Source organism: Chiloscyllium plagiosum, chromosome 1 (genome assembly GCF_004010195.1).
Source record: "Chiloscyllium plagiosum isolate BGI_BamShark_2017 chromosome 1, ASM401019v2, whole genome shotgun sequence".
In the NCBI taxonomy this organism is placed as follows: Eukaryota; Metazoa; Chordata; class Chondrichthyes; order Orectolobiformes; family Hemiscylliidae; genus Chiloscyllium; species Chiloscyllium plagiosum.
This window is the reverse complement of record NC_057710.1, coordinates 96,114,273-96,130,072: the sequence shown is the minus strand read 5'-3', so window position 1 is coordinate 96,130,072 and position 15,800 is coordinate 96,114,273. Positions and strand designations below refer to the sequence as shown.

Genomic DNA, 15,800 nt, shown 5'->3' with positions numbered 1-15,800 from the left:
AAAAAAAATATAAAACGTATTTAAATGGAGATTTTCCCCCTTGTTCCCAGAGGGTGTCACTTCCTTTCCAAAGGTCTATCGTATCCTCTCCCAACCAATGCCCCACCCTTGACCCAGGCGCTCCTTAATGGGATACCCACATACATACATAGAATAATTAAAAAAAACAACCCCGGGGGGGAGAAAATCATTAAATAGAGAACAAATAAATAAATCCCTCTCCCCACCCCCCCCCAAGATAATATTAAACAGTAAGGTAAGAAAAAAGAAAAAGGGGGGTGATATAAACCGGAGTGGGGGAAAGGCAAACCAACATCCATTATCTCTTACAATTTATCTAAGAGAGTCCAAAAATTCCTTAGCCTTTTCACGGATCCTTCATGGTTAAAGTGTAGCGTCGCTAGGTAGAGTAAGGAGTACTGAATATTTAAGTCCCTTAAACACTTCTTCGCCTCATCGAATGCCTTCCTCTTTTGGACCAGAGCTGGGGAAAAGTCCTGGAATAACATGATCTTGGATCCTTTATAGATCATGGCTTGGGAATCTTTTCCAAGATTTCTAGAGGCTTCTAGGAGTATCTGCCTCTCCCTATAGCTCTGCAGCCGGAACAGGACCGGGCGGGGACGTTGGTTCGAGCCGGGCCCACGTATTGCGACCCAGTAGGCCCATTCTTCCCTTACCTGGCCTGATCCAGCCTCCAGATTTAAAAGCTGTGGCAGCCACTGTTCGAGAAACGCTGTAAGCTGGCCTTCCTCTTCCCGTTCGGGAAGGCCCAGCAAACGAATATTTTTTCGACGACCTCGATTATCGAGGTCATCAATACGATTCTCTAAGGTCCGGATTCGCTGTTCGAGAGTCTGGACCCGATCCACGGCCGATTGCGCTGTAGTTTCGGAGGTCGCGGCCTTTAGCTCCGCCCCTCCGACTAGGCGCTCGATTTCTTTAATGTCTTGGTCGTGCTTTTGCAGCGCGGCCGAGAGTGAGTCTCATCGACTTCGGGATTCATCGATGAAAGCGTCAATCTTCGTATCGAGTTTAGAGATGATTTTCCACAAGGATCGCCACCGTAGGTAAGTCCCCCGGGGTTGTGGACGCCTCTGCTGCAGCTGGAGAGGGTGGGGGAGGGGTTCCTGCTTGCTGTGAGCTGCGGGCTCCCTTTTAGTAATTTTTACTAAAGATTAGATTGTTTAAATTTAATATTAAGCAACTAATTAAATTAAACAGCTATTTTAAATGATTTGGTGAGTGTGGTGGGGGTGGGTGACCCACTTTGCCCAAGTCTTGGGAGGAGCACTATAGACTCAGACTTGCTGGGTTGCCGCCATCTTGGATCCCCATTAACTATTTTCTTAAACATTTGCCATTGTTACTCAACTCTTTTCTGCTAAACTCCTTTTCCCAGTCCAGTTCAGCCATTTCCATGTAATTGCCCTTCTTTAAGTTTCACACAATTGTTTCTGATCCAAGTTTGTCTGTCTCTCTCTCTCTCTCTCTCTCTCTCTCACAAACTGAATGCTAAATTCTACTTTGTTATGGTTACAGCTCTCTTTCTGACATAATTTATTACACATTACCAGATCCAAAATAGCCTGCCCCCGGTTGGATCCAAAACATATTGTTCCAAAGCTGTCCTGAATGTATTCTGATTTTTCCTTATGCCTAGCTTTTTCAGTTTTATTTCCCAAAGTGTATAAAGATTAAAGTCACCATGGTTACTGTACTTTTTCTTACACATCCTCATTATCTCTTGATTTATTCAGTCCTAAAGAAAAGATACTGTAAGGGGAGTTTATTCCCACCAGTGTTGTCTTAATTTTATTTGGACTACACAAAATCTGATCCTAGATTATTTCTTGCTATCATATATACCATCTTATACTAATAAAGCTATTCCACCACCTTTCCTTCATTCCTGTCCTTTCAAAAAGTACATACCCCTGAATATTTAGTTTTCAGCTTAATCTTCTTGTAATCATGTCTCCATAATGTTCCCAATAGCATGTACGTTTAAGCAAAAAGACATAGCTTTTCCTTTTTACTAATTATTCCCCTTTATCCCTTTTGTTAATGTTTGGGTCTCAGGTCTAGCAAGGTTCAAGTGAAGGCTGACTGACTGACTGGAACACCTCCATCTACCCCAATATGTATGCCAGTACCCTATTGAATCCATGTTCTTTGTCACTAAGCTTTAAGCCATGCATTTAACTTGCTTACTTGAGCTACTTTGCTGACATAATCCTGAGATTATTAGCTTGGAGCTTCTGCTTATTAGTAAAGCTCCTAACTGAATCTCCTTTCCAGTCCTATCAATATTGTTGAACCAACATGGTCAATGACAATTGAATCCCTCCCTCCCATTCCAATTTCCTCTCTAGCCCTGAAGAGATGCCCTTAACCCTGGCACCAGACAAGAAATAGAGCCTTCTGGATTCAGAGTCACCGCGTCGAGAACAGTATCTACTATGGAGTGGGCAACAACTTAGCAGATCGTATATAATGTGGGGAATGTTAGTGATCTCATTGAAATTCAATGGACTGAATGGCCTACCTCTGCTCCTGTGCTGATTTTCCTCCTGCCACTTGAATGGTTTTCTGAACCATGGTGCCATGGTCAGTTTATCATTCTGTCTGTGATCCCGACTCTTGCCCACATAGCTTTCAAGAACCTCATAACTATTTGTTGATTTCCAAGGACAGAGACTCCATTAGAGATGTCACTTGAGATCCATACCTGGCTCACCTACAATTGCATTCTGCTGTCCTTGGTCACAAGTAACGTTAAGTTTTTAATGTAAAACTTTAATGTAATTATAAGTAACATGAGCCAGGCAATGACCACCTCCAACAAGAGAGAGATCCTAGCTTTTGCCCAAGAACAAAGAACGACACAGCACTGGAACAGGCCCTACAGCCCTCCAAAGTTGTGCTGACACATTTTGCCCTTACATACTAAAACTGTCTTCATTTATAGGATCCATATCTCTCTATTCCCTTCCTATTCATATATTTGTCCAGGTGATTCTTGAATGCTGCTTTTGTGTCTGCTTCCACCACTGCTTCTGGAATTGCGTTTCAGGCTCTTAACACCCCTTGTGTCAAAATTTGCCTTGAAATTCAACGGCATTACCAAACTCTCACTATTAACATCCCGGAGGTAACCATTGACCAGGAACTGAAATGAATCAGCCATATAAATATTGTGGCTACAAGAGCAGATCAAAGGCTATGAATCCTGTAGTGAATAACATCTCCTGATTCTCTAAATCCTGGCATATAACACGAGGCGCAAGTCAGTATTATGAGGGAATAATCCCCACTTATCTGGATGGGTACATCTTCAACAATATTATCAAGCTTGACATCATCCAAGACAAAGCAGCTGCTTGATGGAATCTCCCTCCATGAACATTTATGTCTCCACCACCAAATGTACATTAGCAGTGGTATGTACCATCTACAAGATACATTGCAAAAATTTACCTAAGCTCCTCAGTACCATCCAAACTTGTAGCCTCTATATCGAGAAGATAAAGGACTACAGATACATTGGAACACCACCACTGACAAATTTCTTTCTAAGCAACATACCATCCTTACTTGGAGATATGTCACCATGCCTCCAGTGTCACTTGGTAAAAATCCTGCAACTCACTCCCTAATAGTACTGTGGGTTTACCTACATTACATGCTTTGCAGCAATCAATTTAGGAACACCGCTCACTGCCAACTTCTGAAGGGCAGGTAGTGATGAGTAATAAATGCTGGCCGAGTTAGTGAAACCCACAATCTCAACTCCGTTTTTTAAAATTAATCTGTTCAGAGATATTATCACATATCTCTGCAGCAAGTGAGACTTGAACCTGTTGGCTCAGAAACAGGGACACTGCCACTGAACCACAAGAGTCTTACCCACAACCCTTAACTAGCTCAAAGAGTATTGCTGAGCAGGCAATGTATCAACCGAGTGTGACTGAGCAGGATTGGCCATCCATTGGACACCTGTTTAATAAGGTGCTGTCTCAGTTGACCAGCACACGCAAAGTGCTTCTTCCCTGTCTTCCACAAATTAAATCCCCACCCACATTAGGTGTAGCAATTTCCACTTTGATGGAATGATTTCCACCTATTCTGAAAGACTCTCAGCATGAGTATTTTAGATGGAGTACCAACAATTGCACCCCCAATACCATCCCCACTACCATCACCCACCACTTTTGTCCCTATTCTAGTCCATCTTCATTGGTTGCCATTAAGGTCCAAAACTAGCTCTGGAAACCATCCATTTGAAGGTGCTCTTGCCCTTGCTGTGCCTTACATTTTCCTGACAAAGGCATTTGCGCCCTGATGTCTCTTGAATCCTCCCTCCTCATAAGCCTGTGTATCTTTAACCTTCAGTTTCCAACTCCCACACTACTACATCCAAACAACCCCATTCCCCTGATGTTATCTCTGCCCAAGGCCTTCTGACCAACATCCAAATATGTTCAGTGTCTTGAACAGATAATTCACAGTTCTGAAGAAGGGTCACTAAACCTGCTGAGTTTTTCCAGCAATTTCAATTTTTTTCTGATTTCCAGCATCTGCAGTTCTTTTTTTTCTTCCCTTTACACACCCTGAGTGATTGCAGGCCAAGACCTTCCATTTCAGGACTGACCACAGCACACCCTTGCCTGACTAATTTTAATCCCTCCTCTCCTTCAACTTCCCTCCTTTTTCCCCTTCCAGTCAGTGCCTTCTGTTTACTGAGTGCCAGTCAGGCTTGGAGATGTACTGTGTTCCTCTGTTTGAGGTTAACCGTATTGGAGAAATGAGAGCAGGATGATTGTAAGCATCTTTTAAAGTCTTCTCACTAGAAGGAGAAAGCAGCAAAAATGTACCTCGTGAAGGACCAAGTGTAACTCCCTAGATACGCACCTGCATTTGCAATCAGATTTTTTGATTGGATAGAGGTTACTTGGGAAGCCAGAATTACTTCTAATAAATTGTGCTTTTATTAGATGCAAATGCATGCAGATAGGCCTTTCACCACCCTCAATTTGATTCTTTGCCTCTCACCAGATTAAATTACCAAGCCTGGTATTTTTCTCCCCACATTGGAAACTGGAAAATCCTGCCTGTTGTTTCATGTCAGTGATCTTCAATCAAAATTGCAAAAAGTTAGAGATGCAAGCTTGAAGATGAGCATAGAGGTGTGGAAAGAGGAAAGTGTGCTTGGAGGGATGTGTGGGGGTTGGGAAATAGGAACTTTCCCCGTTTTTGTTCTCTAAACTTTCCCTGTTTTTTCTCACTATAGATGCTGCTGACCTGTTAAATGTTTTCAGCATATTCAGTTATTTCAGTTATTCCAACATCTGTAGCATTTTGCTTTTGTTATGGCATTCTGTAAGACTGTGACAGTACATTATCCCTCCTTGACTTCAATTATGCTATTTCCCCCTCTAGCATTTTGCCCAATGTTGTGAGATGGTTTCTATTTATTTCTCCTCTTACCATACCAGTCCTTGATTAAAGATCTTTGCCAGACCTTCTCTTCCTGGAATTGGAAAACGGTGCTACGTTGGTAATATCAATAGTAATTCAGAGAGCCAGTCTCTTGGGACATTGGTTTAAATCTCACTACATGCCTGATGGAATTTAAATTTGACTAATATATCTGGAATATAAAGCTAATTTTAATAATGGTGCCATTAAGGGCAATAAATGTTAGTCTTGCCAGTGAGTCCCACATCCCATGAAAAGAATAAAGAAAGAAAAAAATTAGCATGCTTCTAACTCTATATATAGATTGCCTATGCCTTTGCTATAAACCATCTAATGCTGATCTCCTTTTGCATTAATTCATTGCCTCCAGACTCTGCCCCATTTTCATGGCTGGCCTTCCATCCTTAATGGTCCATTAGCTTCAGTTCTCTGAATTCTTTATTATCTATATCTTGCCTTGGATGACCTTTTACATTTACATTCGCTTTTCTACCATTGAGTTAGTCTTCTGAAACCACAATTTTAAATTCATTCGTAATCTTTTCCCATCCTACCTGTACCATTCTTCAGTGATACAACTTCTGCTATCTCTGTTTCTTTGACTTACAAAGTATGTAAAATAATTTAATATTGGCCAGTTGATAATGGTGATGTAATGGAAAAGCTGCCCATTAAAAGCTGTTATTGTGACCTCATAGACAAAGTGGTGTTTTATGGGAAATAATTTTTAAGTAGATATTTAACAAAACCAAAACAGTTTTTATGTATTGAATACCATGCATTAATGAAAATGTAAACAGAATGAGGACACAGTGAAAATAATTAAGGCACGACATACTTTTAGTTTCAGTAGCATCTTTTGAGCAGGGTCCAGAGGCCTCAATGAAAGCTAAGGTGTTACGTCTTTTAGTAGCAGCTTCTGAGAAAAGATGTACATCTTGCAATATAGATTGAAGATTATTGGGTAAACTGATAATTTTCCTGACAATTCATACAAGGTAGGAAACTTGTATATTGTCAAGTTTTGTCAATAAACATTTTGGCGAAGAACATGTAAATTTAGAACATAGAACAATACAGGGCAGAACAGGCCCTTTGGCCTCGATGTTGTGTTGACCTGTGAACTATTCTCAGCTCGTCCCTCTACACTATCCCAAAATCATCCATGTGCTTATCTAAGGATTGTTTAAATCTCCCTAATGTGGCTGAGTTAGATTTTGAATCACAAAATGGCTATAGTATGGAAAGTGGCCATTCAGTTTGTCATATCTGTGCTGACTTTCTGTAAGATCAATGCAGCTAGTCCTTTTTCCCCATTGTCCTGCACTTATTTTCACTTCAGATAATTATGCAATACCCTTTAAAGCTGCAATTGAGTTACCTCCATCTCACACTTAAGCAATGCACTCCAGAACCTTTCTTTGGTTCTGTGTGAAATAGCTTTTTCTTTTACTCTGTTTGTAATGTCGATATTATCCTTAAATCTGTGTGCCCTTTGGTTCTTAACCTTTTGGCCAATTGAAAAACTCTGCCTATCTACTTTGTCCAAATTTCTCATGATTATAAAAATGATAGGACACAATAAAGCAAATAGAGGTATGTGTAGCTAAGGCATTGGAGAAGTGATAAGTGACTTCGATCTATAAACTGTCTGGGTAAATCCAATGCACACCAATGCTGTGGAGGAAGAATTCCTGCAATGCGTTTGAGATGGTTTTTCTGGATCAATATTTTAGATGAAGTATTATATAATGAAAAGCTAATTAATAATCTTGTTGTAAAAGAACCTCAAGGAATAGTGACCATGGTATGATAGAATTTGTAATTGACTTTGAAAAAGTTGTATTTCAATCTGAACCTGGGCGACAATGAAGGTATGCAGAAAAAGTTAGCTGTGGTGGATTGGAAAAATACAGTAACAAAGTTTGACAATAAATAGATAGTGGCTAGTACTTGAAAAACTGTTTTGTTTTTAAAAAACAAACATTGTTTATAAGGCAAAAGTACCAAACTTGAGAAACAAGAGAGTCATGGATAACGAGGGAAGTTAAAGATAATATTGGATCAAAGAAGGAGTCTTATAAAGTTACCAAAGAAACTTGTAAGTTTGAGAACTGGGAGAATTTTGGACCTCAGCAAAGGAGGACCAAGAAATTGATAGAGAGCATAGAACATGAAGATAAAAATAGCAAGAAACAATAAAAAAAAGAAGTTCCTAGAGGTATGTAAAAACAAAAGGATTAGCAAAGACAAATATGGAGCAGGCAGAAGTAGGAGAATTTATAATATAACATTGCAAAACAGAGAAACTAACAAGTACTTTATGTCTGTCTTCACAGTGTAAAATAGCAGGGAGTTATCAGCTATACTGGGTTGGCACAAAAGAGGAGTTGAGACCATTGGCAAATCAGCCATGATCTTGTTATGTGATAGTCCAAATGGCTTACTCCTTTTCCTATTACTTATGCTCTTTTAATGTTCTCTCTCATGCAATCACATTATTCCTATAATGTTGTGATCAGGACTGCACGCAGTACTCCAACTGAGGCCCAAGGTGTCTTTTATACAGTTCCAGCACAACGTTCCTGATCTTGTATTCTAGTTATTTTAATCAACTTGTTCAGATACATTATAATGTACTTCTGAGGCAGCTGGGATTTGAATATGAACCTTCTGGCCCAGAGGCTGGGCACTACCACAAACATATTTTTGCACTATCTGGAGGTATGTTCACCTTTATCACAAGAGAACTTGAGTAAAGGAACAAGGAAGACTTTCTTCACTTGTGCACAATAGTGGTTAGCCCATATTTGGAGTGTTGTGTACAATTCTGGTCTCCTTGCTTATAGAAGAATATACTTGCTGTTAAGGGAGTGAAACAGGGGTTCACTAGACTGATTTCTTCCTTCACTCAGAAGGCTGTGAATCTTTGGAATTCTCTGCCCCAGAGGGCTGTTGAAACTCAATCGTTAAATAAGTTAAAAACCGAGATTGATAGATTTCTATTTACTAATGGCTTCAAGAGATATGGGGACAGCACAAGAATGTGGCAGTGAGATAGTTGATCAACAATGACATAGAATGGTAAAGCAGGCTTGAAGATTGAATGGCTTATACATCCCTACGTTCTCAAAACTTCTATCAAATCTCTTTTCAACCTCAATTAAATAGTGGATGGAGAGTTCAATGAACATAAAATTTAAAAAAAGTAAAAAGAAACCAGAGTGCAGAGATACAGTATAGTAAACAAGTGAATGATAATCAATGTGCAACAGTTGAAAATATATGCAAAAGAATAGAAATTAGAACCAGAGGGAGTAATAATGGGGAAAAAGTTAGAAGGTTCTTTACCTGAATGCACATAGCATTTGCAACATTATAGAGGACTGGTCGGTACAAATATAATAAAGGAATATGATTTCATAGCTATTACCGGGGTATGGTTATGGGATGATCAAGACTAGAACTCAAAGGCATTCAACATTCTAGAAGTATGAGCGAAAAGGAAAAGGAGGTCAGGAAGCTTTGTTAATAAAGGAAGATGTCAGTATGATGGTGAATTGTGATATAGGTACAGTCAATTGTGATGTGGAATCAGTTTGGCTGGAAATAAGGAATGGCAAGGGGAAGAAGTCATGGGTGGGAGTCGTTTGTAGGCCCCCAAAGAGCTGCCTCTTCATAGGATGAAGTATAAGTTGGGAAATAAAGGAGGCATGTGAAAAGGGCAGTACAGTTTGTCATGGATATTTTACAGTTTGTCATGGGCAGAGTGATATGAAAGACAAATGTGTAATGCATCAGGGATTGCTTCTTAGAGCAATATTTCGCAGATCCACTAAGGTGTACTGACATGGGATTACTAATCCATTGCATAGTTAATGATCCAACAGGGAATAGTAATCACAACATAAATAAAATTTCCGATTCACTTTGAGGGAGACCAACTCAACTTTCAAACCAAGGACTATTTACAGTAGTAGGAAGAAAGTTATCTAAAGCTGGCTGGGAATATAGACAAAAAGGAAAGCCAGTGGATGAGCAGACAGTTTAAGCAGATATTTCATTATGGTGAACAAAAAAATTATTTCAGTCTGAATAATTCAAAAAGGGATCTTGATCAATTGGGCCAATGGGCTGAAAAATGGCAGATGGAGTTTAATCTGGATAAATGCAAGGTATTGCATTTTGGTACAACAAATAAGGGTAGGACTTATACAATTACTGGTAGGGCCTTGGGTAGTGTTGTAGAACAGAGGGACATATGGGTTCAGGTACATTATTATTTGAAGTTTGTGTCACATGTAGACAGGGTGGTTAAAAAGGTGTTTGGTATTTGCTCAGTCCTTTTGAGTATAGGAGTTTGGAAGTCATGTTGTGGTTGTACTGGATATCAGTGAGGCCTCTTCCGAAATACTGTCTAGTTCTGGCCGTCCTGTTGCAGGAAGGATATTATTAAGCTGGAGAGAGTTCAGAAGAGATTTACCAGGATGTTGCCAGCTAAAGAAGGTCTGAGTTACAAAGAAGGCTGAGACTTTTTCACTGGAGTGTAGAAGGTTGAGAGGTGACCTGAGAGAAGTTTATCAAATAATGAAAGGTATAGATAGAGTTAATGGTACTGGTAGTTCTCTTATAACACGGTAATTGTGCTCTAGTTGATGCCGTGTTATGGAAAAGCATACAATGTAAATAATGGGGTCTATGGGAAAAACAGGGTTTGGGTGAAATACCAAAAATATCAGTAACAATTGAAACAAAAATAGTAATTAGCCTAACAAAAACAATAGGACAGTCTAAGTAAATCTTTAAATCATTGTATTTTAATGAAATAATACAGTAAATTTAACACTTTAACATTAAAATAATTGATTACAGCACTGTACCTTCCACGAAGCTCTTCACCAGAAAGAGCACGAGCCAACTGACCACGTGGTACTAACATGGAAGTCCAGTCCTTCTCGAGATTCTTCCCTGGTTTGAAATTTCCTTCTAAATGGAGGCTGTAATTCCCAGTTTCAAGGCTTGCAAAGCTGATTGTATTTGTGTTTTAGCTGAACACTCTGAACTTGCATTTTGGAGACAGAGGATCCCGAGACTGGATTTTGCTGTTCAGCTAGTGCCAGGTTGAATCAAACAGCAAACGGGAGTTTGATTTATAAAAAAATCCACAATTTACAAATTACATTGTAACCAAGTCCTGTTTAATAAATATGCATTATAAGAGAATTAATTGCAGCTATCTTTTCCCTCGGATGGGGATTTTAAGACTGAGGGCACATTTTTAAAGTGAGAGGAGAGAGATTTAAAAAGACATGAGGGGCAAATGTTTTACACAGAGGGTTGTTGGTGTGTGGAATGAATCTCTTAAGGAAGTGGTAGATGCAGTACAAAAACTTAAAAGATATTTATTTGGATAAGTACATGAATAGGAAAGGTTTGGAGGGATATGGGCCTGGAGCAGGCAGGTGGGACTCGTTTAGTTTGGGATTATGTTCAGCATGGACTGGTCGGACCAAAGGGTCTGTTTCTGTGCTGTATGACTCTATAAGAAGATAGGTGAGCCACACGCAGTCAAGGAGGGTATCTAATGAGAAACTAAGGTGTACAAAGCAGCAAAATCAAATGGTAGGCCAGAGGATTAGGAATTTATTTGGAAATGAGCAACAAATGACTTAGAAGTTCAGAAAGAGGGAGAAAATTGATTATCAAAGTAAATTATCAAGGAATATAATTAGCAAGGACTTCTATGAGTATGTAAAAATAAAGTAACTCTAGTAAGTGTGATACCTTGACAAACCTAATGGGATTGCAAGCAAACAAGTCACCAGGATTTGGTGGCATGCATTCAAGTGTTTTAAAGGAAATAGCTCTAGAGATAGTCCAAAATATTCCAGAATGTTGCAATGGATTGGAAAATCACTAACCTAACACCTCTCTTCAAGAAGGGAGGAATACATAAATCAGCAAACTATAGCCAGCCAAACAGCTGTCATTTCTAGAGTCTAGAACAACAAGCAGAGTTGATTAAAAGGGAACCAGTAATGTAGTGTATTTGGATTTTCAGAAGGCATTCAATAAGGTGCCACATAAAAGGTTATTGGGACAGTTAGGAGCTAACAGTATGGCAGTGTAATGTTTAGAATAGATTGTGGATTGTGCCTTAGAAATAATGTGCCTTTTACAGGTTGGAATGACTTAACTAGTGGTGTGCAACAGAATCAGTCCTATGGCCTCAATTACTTACTATCTATATTCATGATTTGGAAGGGGTGGCAGAGTTTAATGTATCTAAAATTTCTGATGGTACAAAATTAGATAGGAAGACAAATTGTGATGAAAACATGAGAAATACATAATGGGTCATAAACAAGTTGAGTGAGTGGAAAACACATTGACAAATGGAGTTTAATTTAGGAAAGTCTGAGGTCATCAACTTTGATTAACTTCCACTTGAATTGGTATTTTTGTGAAATATCCTGATAACTGCAAGATTAAAAGTTTTGACAAAATGTCTTTTTCTTTTCAGAAGTAGTCTCCTTGCTTTTGTATTTTACTTTGCATAAAGCTTATGATCCTTATTTATTGCTTTCTCAGTCTACTTTGCCACCTTCTGATTTGTGCACAATATCTGCAAATTCCTCTATTCTTGCACCCCATTTTGTCTTTTCTAGAGATGAATAATTGAGGAACAAATACCTTAATAAATCAAAATACAAAGACTGTCCAAGCTTGAGTTATGCAAAGAAAAATAGAAAGGACTTGCATTATTTGCACCTTCCATTACCCAAGGTTATCCCAAATATAAAGATATTTTTAAGAATAGAAAATGCAGCAGCCAATCAACGCACATCAATCCTATACCAGCAACAGTTGGCTAATAAGCAGATTTTAATGATTTTGGTTATGGTAGAACAACAAATATTTGCCAGGATCCCTGGAAGGACATTTTTGCTCTTTGATATTAGCACCATTGCATTTCTTTATAGGGCCATGAGACCGCAAATAGAGCCATGGTTTCACATCTCAATTGAAAAACAAATTCCTGCAATGCTGTATTTCCTAAGCACTGGGCAAAAGTCAATTTGAATTAAGTGCTTAAAATTCTGGAGTGAGATTTGAACATAACACCTTCTGAGGTTGAAAGTGGTACCACCAAGCCAAAGTTGACATTATACACTCAAGAGATTAGGCATTTGGACTAGGTCAAACTCTGTTTGGTAAATGCTCAGAGTTGTGGAGCACTGCTGCCGGACTCAATATTCATAAATTAGGAATGGTAAAGTTGGCTAGTATTCCAATATCCATTAAATACCTCTGTAAGTAGTGTTGGGTGAGATTAAAATAAATTTTGATCTGTGATGTGCTGTGCATCCAAATAATCTGTTGGTACTGCCAAGATTCTTGTGAATAATAGTTGCTTGGTTGAATCACAGGAGCATGTTTAGCACTAATGGTACTATACTTTTATAGAAATTTAATGACTATAGGGGAGAAATAAAAATTTTGTAGATAAAATTGAAGGGAAGTAAAATTTGAAGAGGGAAACAAATGATATAGCAGTAAATCAACTGTGAAAATGAAAGTTAAAATAGATATTAGAGACAGATTGCAGTATTTTAAATAAAATCTCATTCTCTATTCTCTGCACCTGCAATAAGAAGATTGTGATTAAAGACGATTCTGTTTTTAAACATTGGATGAGCATTTCTCTCTATGTTTGATTTGGTAGGGACAGAAACAACACTGTTGTAAACTTAATCAAGAAGTAAAATTTGTCTCTCACGTGCTGAGAAATATGTGCTGGGGAGGGTTGAGGTAATTTTCAGGACTGACATGGAATACAAGAGGAAAGATCCAATCAAAAGGATGATGAGATAATTCAATTAACAACAATTTAAGTAAAAAGCAACTAAGGAATACCAGTTTATTACTGTTTGAGATTAGATTAGATTCCTTACAGTATGGAAACAGGCCGTTCAGCTCAACAGGTCCACACTGACCCTCCGAAGAGGAACCCACCCAGACCCATTCCCTACGCATGCACCTAACACTATATGGGCAATTTAGCATGGCCAATTCACCTGACCTGCACATCTTTGGAGTGTGGGAGGAAACTGGAGCACCCGGAGGAAACCCACACAGACACGGGGAGAATGTGCAAACTCCACACAGACAGTCGCCCGAGGCTGGAATTGAACCTGGGTCTCTGGCTCTGCGAGGCAGCAGTGCTAACCACTGTACTACCCCAAGCAGTGTTCTTGCTTGTAAGATAGAGTTAGCGGGCTGGAATCTCTTTATACGGGTGTTTGATTGGCTTCATTGTTTTAACAGTTATTTACATAGAGCACAAATGTAGCTTATTGGCTGTTTTCAGTCCAGTATTTTGTAGTACAGTAATAGGAGTTTTGCTTTCATTAGAAGATTTGAATGAAGCAATGTTGACTACTGAACTGATGGCAATTTTAAAATTGTATGGTAAAAAGGCTCAGGGTATAGGCCTGTGAGAGTTAAGTGACCAAAATACCTTGGTGGAGAGCAGTTATTGAGACAAAGGCTTGCATTACAGGTTAATGTATCTTTGTACAGGAGGGGTGTAGCTTACATTTTTATTTGTAGGATTTTCTTTTGGCAACAATATCTGTAGCAGGCCATAAGACAATAGTTTTGGATTAGTGGTGCTGGAAGAGCACAACAGTTCAAGCAGCATCCAAGGAGCAGCAAAATCGACGTTTCGGGTAAAAGCCCTTTCCTGATGAAGGGCTTTTGCCCGAAACGTTGATTTTGCTGCTCCTCAGATGCTGCCTGAACTGCTGTGCTCTTCCAGCACCACTAATCCAAAATCTGGTTTCCAGCATCTGCAGTCATTGCTTTTACCTATAAGACAATAGTTGGCTAATCGGAACCATCATAGGTACATGGGTGTTGTTTGTTAAGCTGATTTTGGCTTCTGAGAAGCTACTGGAAGGTCATTGCTGAGTCTGGTAATGTGATAAAAGCAGTCATTTCCAGGCTGTTTTATGTATTATTAAAACAGTCACTGTAGAGATGTGCATTAGTTTATATTTGATGTATTCATGACAGTAGCAAATAACAACTGCTTTCATGTGACAGCTTATTTAAGTGCAAGAGTGTCAGTTACCTCAGTTGGTTGAACAGCTGGTTTGACACCAACAGCGCAGGTTTAATTCATATACCGTCTGAGGTTACCATGAAGGACTTCCCTTCTCAACCTCTCCCGTCAACTGAGCAATGATGACCCTCCGGTTTATCTAGCACCAGATCCTTCTCTCTGAGAGCAGTGCTATTGGCCTCTGTGACTATCATGACTTCACATTTACTATGTGTAATTGTTTAAAAGTTGTGTTTCATGCCTAAGGTTTGAGATTACTTGAACCATAACTATCATATTACTTTTACTTGCAATTCAGGTAATTTGTGATCAACTTGTGTGATTTTACATTGTAATCTATGCAGGTAAACTGGAACTTGTGTGAATACATCAGTCTGTCATCCAATTAAAAGGCAGTCCAGAAATGTCGCATGCAGAATATGAAACAAGTTCTTTAAGTGAAGTTACATCTGAGACCTCAAATCTTGATGAATTGACTATCTCGCGGAAGACACGTGCTGACGAAAAGGATCTTGCTTTGCATCGTGAAAAGACTGGTTACCCTGACTATGTTTACAAAGTTTCAGCTGACATATTTCAGAGCATACATGTTGAAAAACCTCTCTCTAGAAGGCTTGTGAACTATGAAAAAGATCCAGAAATGATCATCCCAGAAATCAAAGATGAGAAGTTCCAACGCTGGGTGTATGAGTTAGCCTTCAGTGCCCTGAAATGTAAGTAAAACAAGTGAGTAGATTCTTTGAAAATAAAAGGTTGAAAAGTATCAGAAAATGTGTGGATAGGAAGTAAAAATTAAGGGAAATAAAATTAAGAGAAAAGAGAAAATAAATTCAAAAAAAGACGTTCTCAGTCTATGTGTAGAACATTGGTTGCTGTATTTTATAATTAATACAAAATGTGTAATGAGAAAGGAATAACCAGTAATTAGTTGTGTGAAGACTCTTGGGGTGAAGTCACCATAATATAATAAAATTCTTCGCCACTATGATTCTGAGACTGAGATCCTGAATCGAAAGAGGAAACTACAATGGTATGAAGTACCAGTTGGCTATGATAGAGTGGGGAGAAAGTGAGGTCTGCAGATGCTGGAGATCAGAGCTGGAAATGTGTTGCTGGAAAAGCGCAGAGGGTCAGGCAGCATCCAGGGAACAGGAGAATCGACGTTTCGGGCATAAGCCCTTCTTCAGGAATG

The 15,800-nt window shown here is 39.1% G+C and overlaps 1 protein-coding gene across 6 annotated transcripts in view; it reads left to right on the top strand.

Moving 5' to 3' along the window:
- Window positions 1–15,800, top strand: part of LOC122550944 (putative methyltransferase NSUN7) — a 154,566-nt gene that overhangs the window by 6,413 nt on the left and 132,353 nt on the right. For 3 of the 6 annotated variants that reach the window (XM_043692482.1, XM_043692463.1, XM_043692509.1), the window contains exon 2: window positions 14,953–15,321. The exons of 2 other annotated variants lie outside the window; for them this stretch is intronic. In XM_043692482.1, coding sequence (XP_043548417.1) covers window positions 15,012–15,321 — 310 coding nt within the window. In that variant the 5' untranslated portion in view covers window positions 14,953–15,011. Of the gene's footprint in view, window positions 1–968; window positions 1,071–14,952; window positions 15,322–15,800 lie in introns of all 6 variants that reach the window. One more of the 6 variants, XM_043692473.1, reaches the window with a different exon arrangement.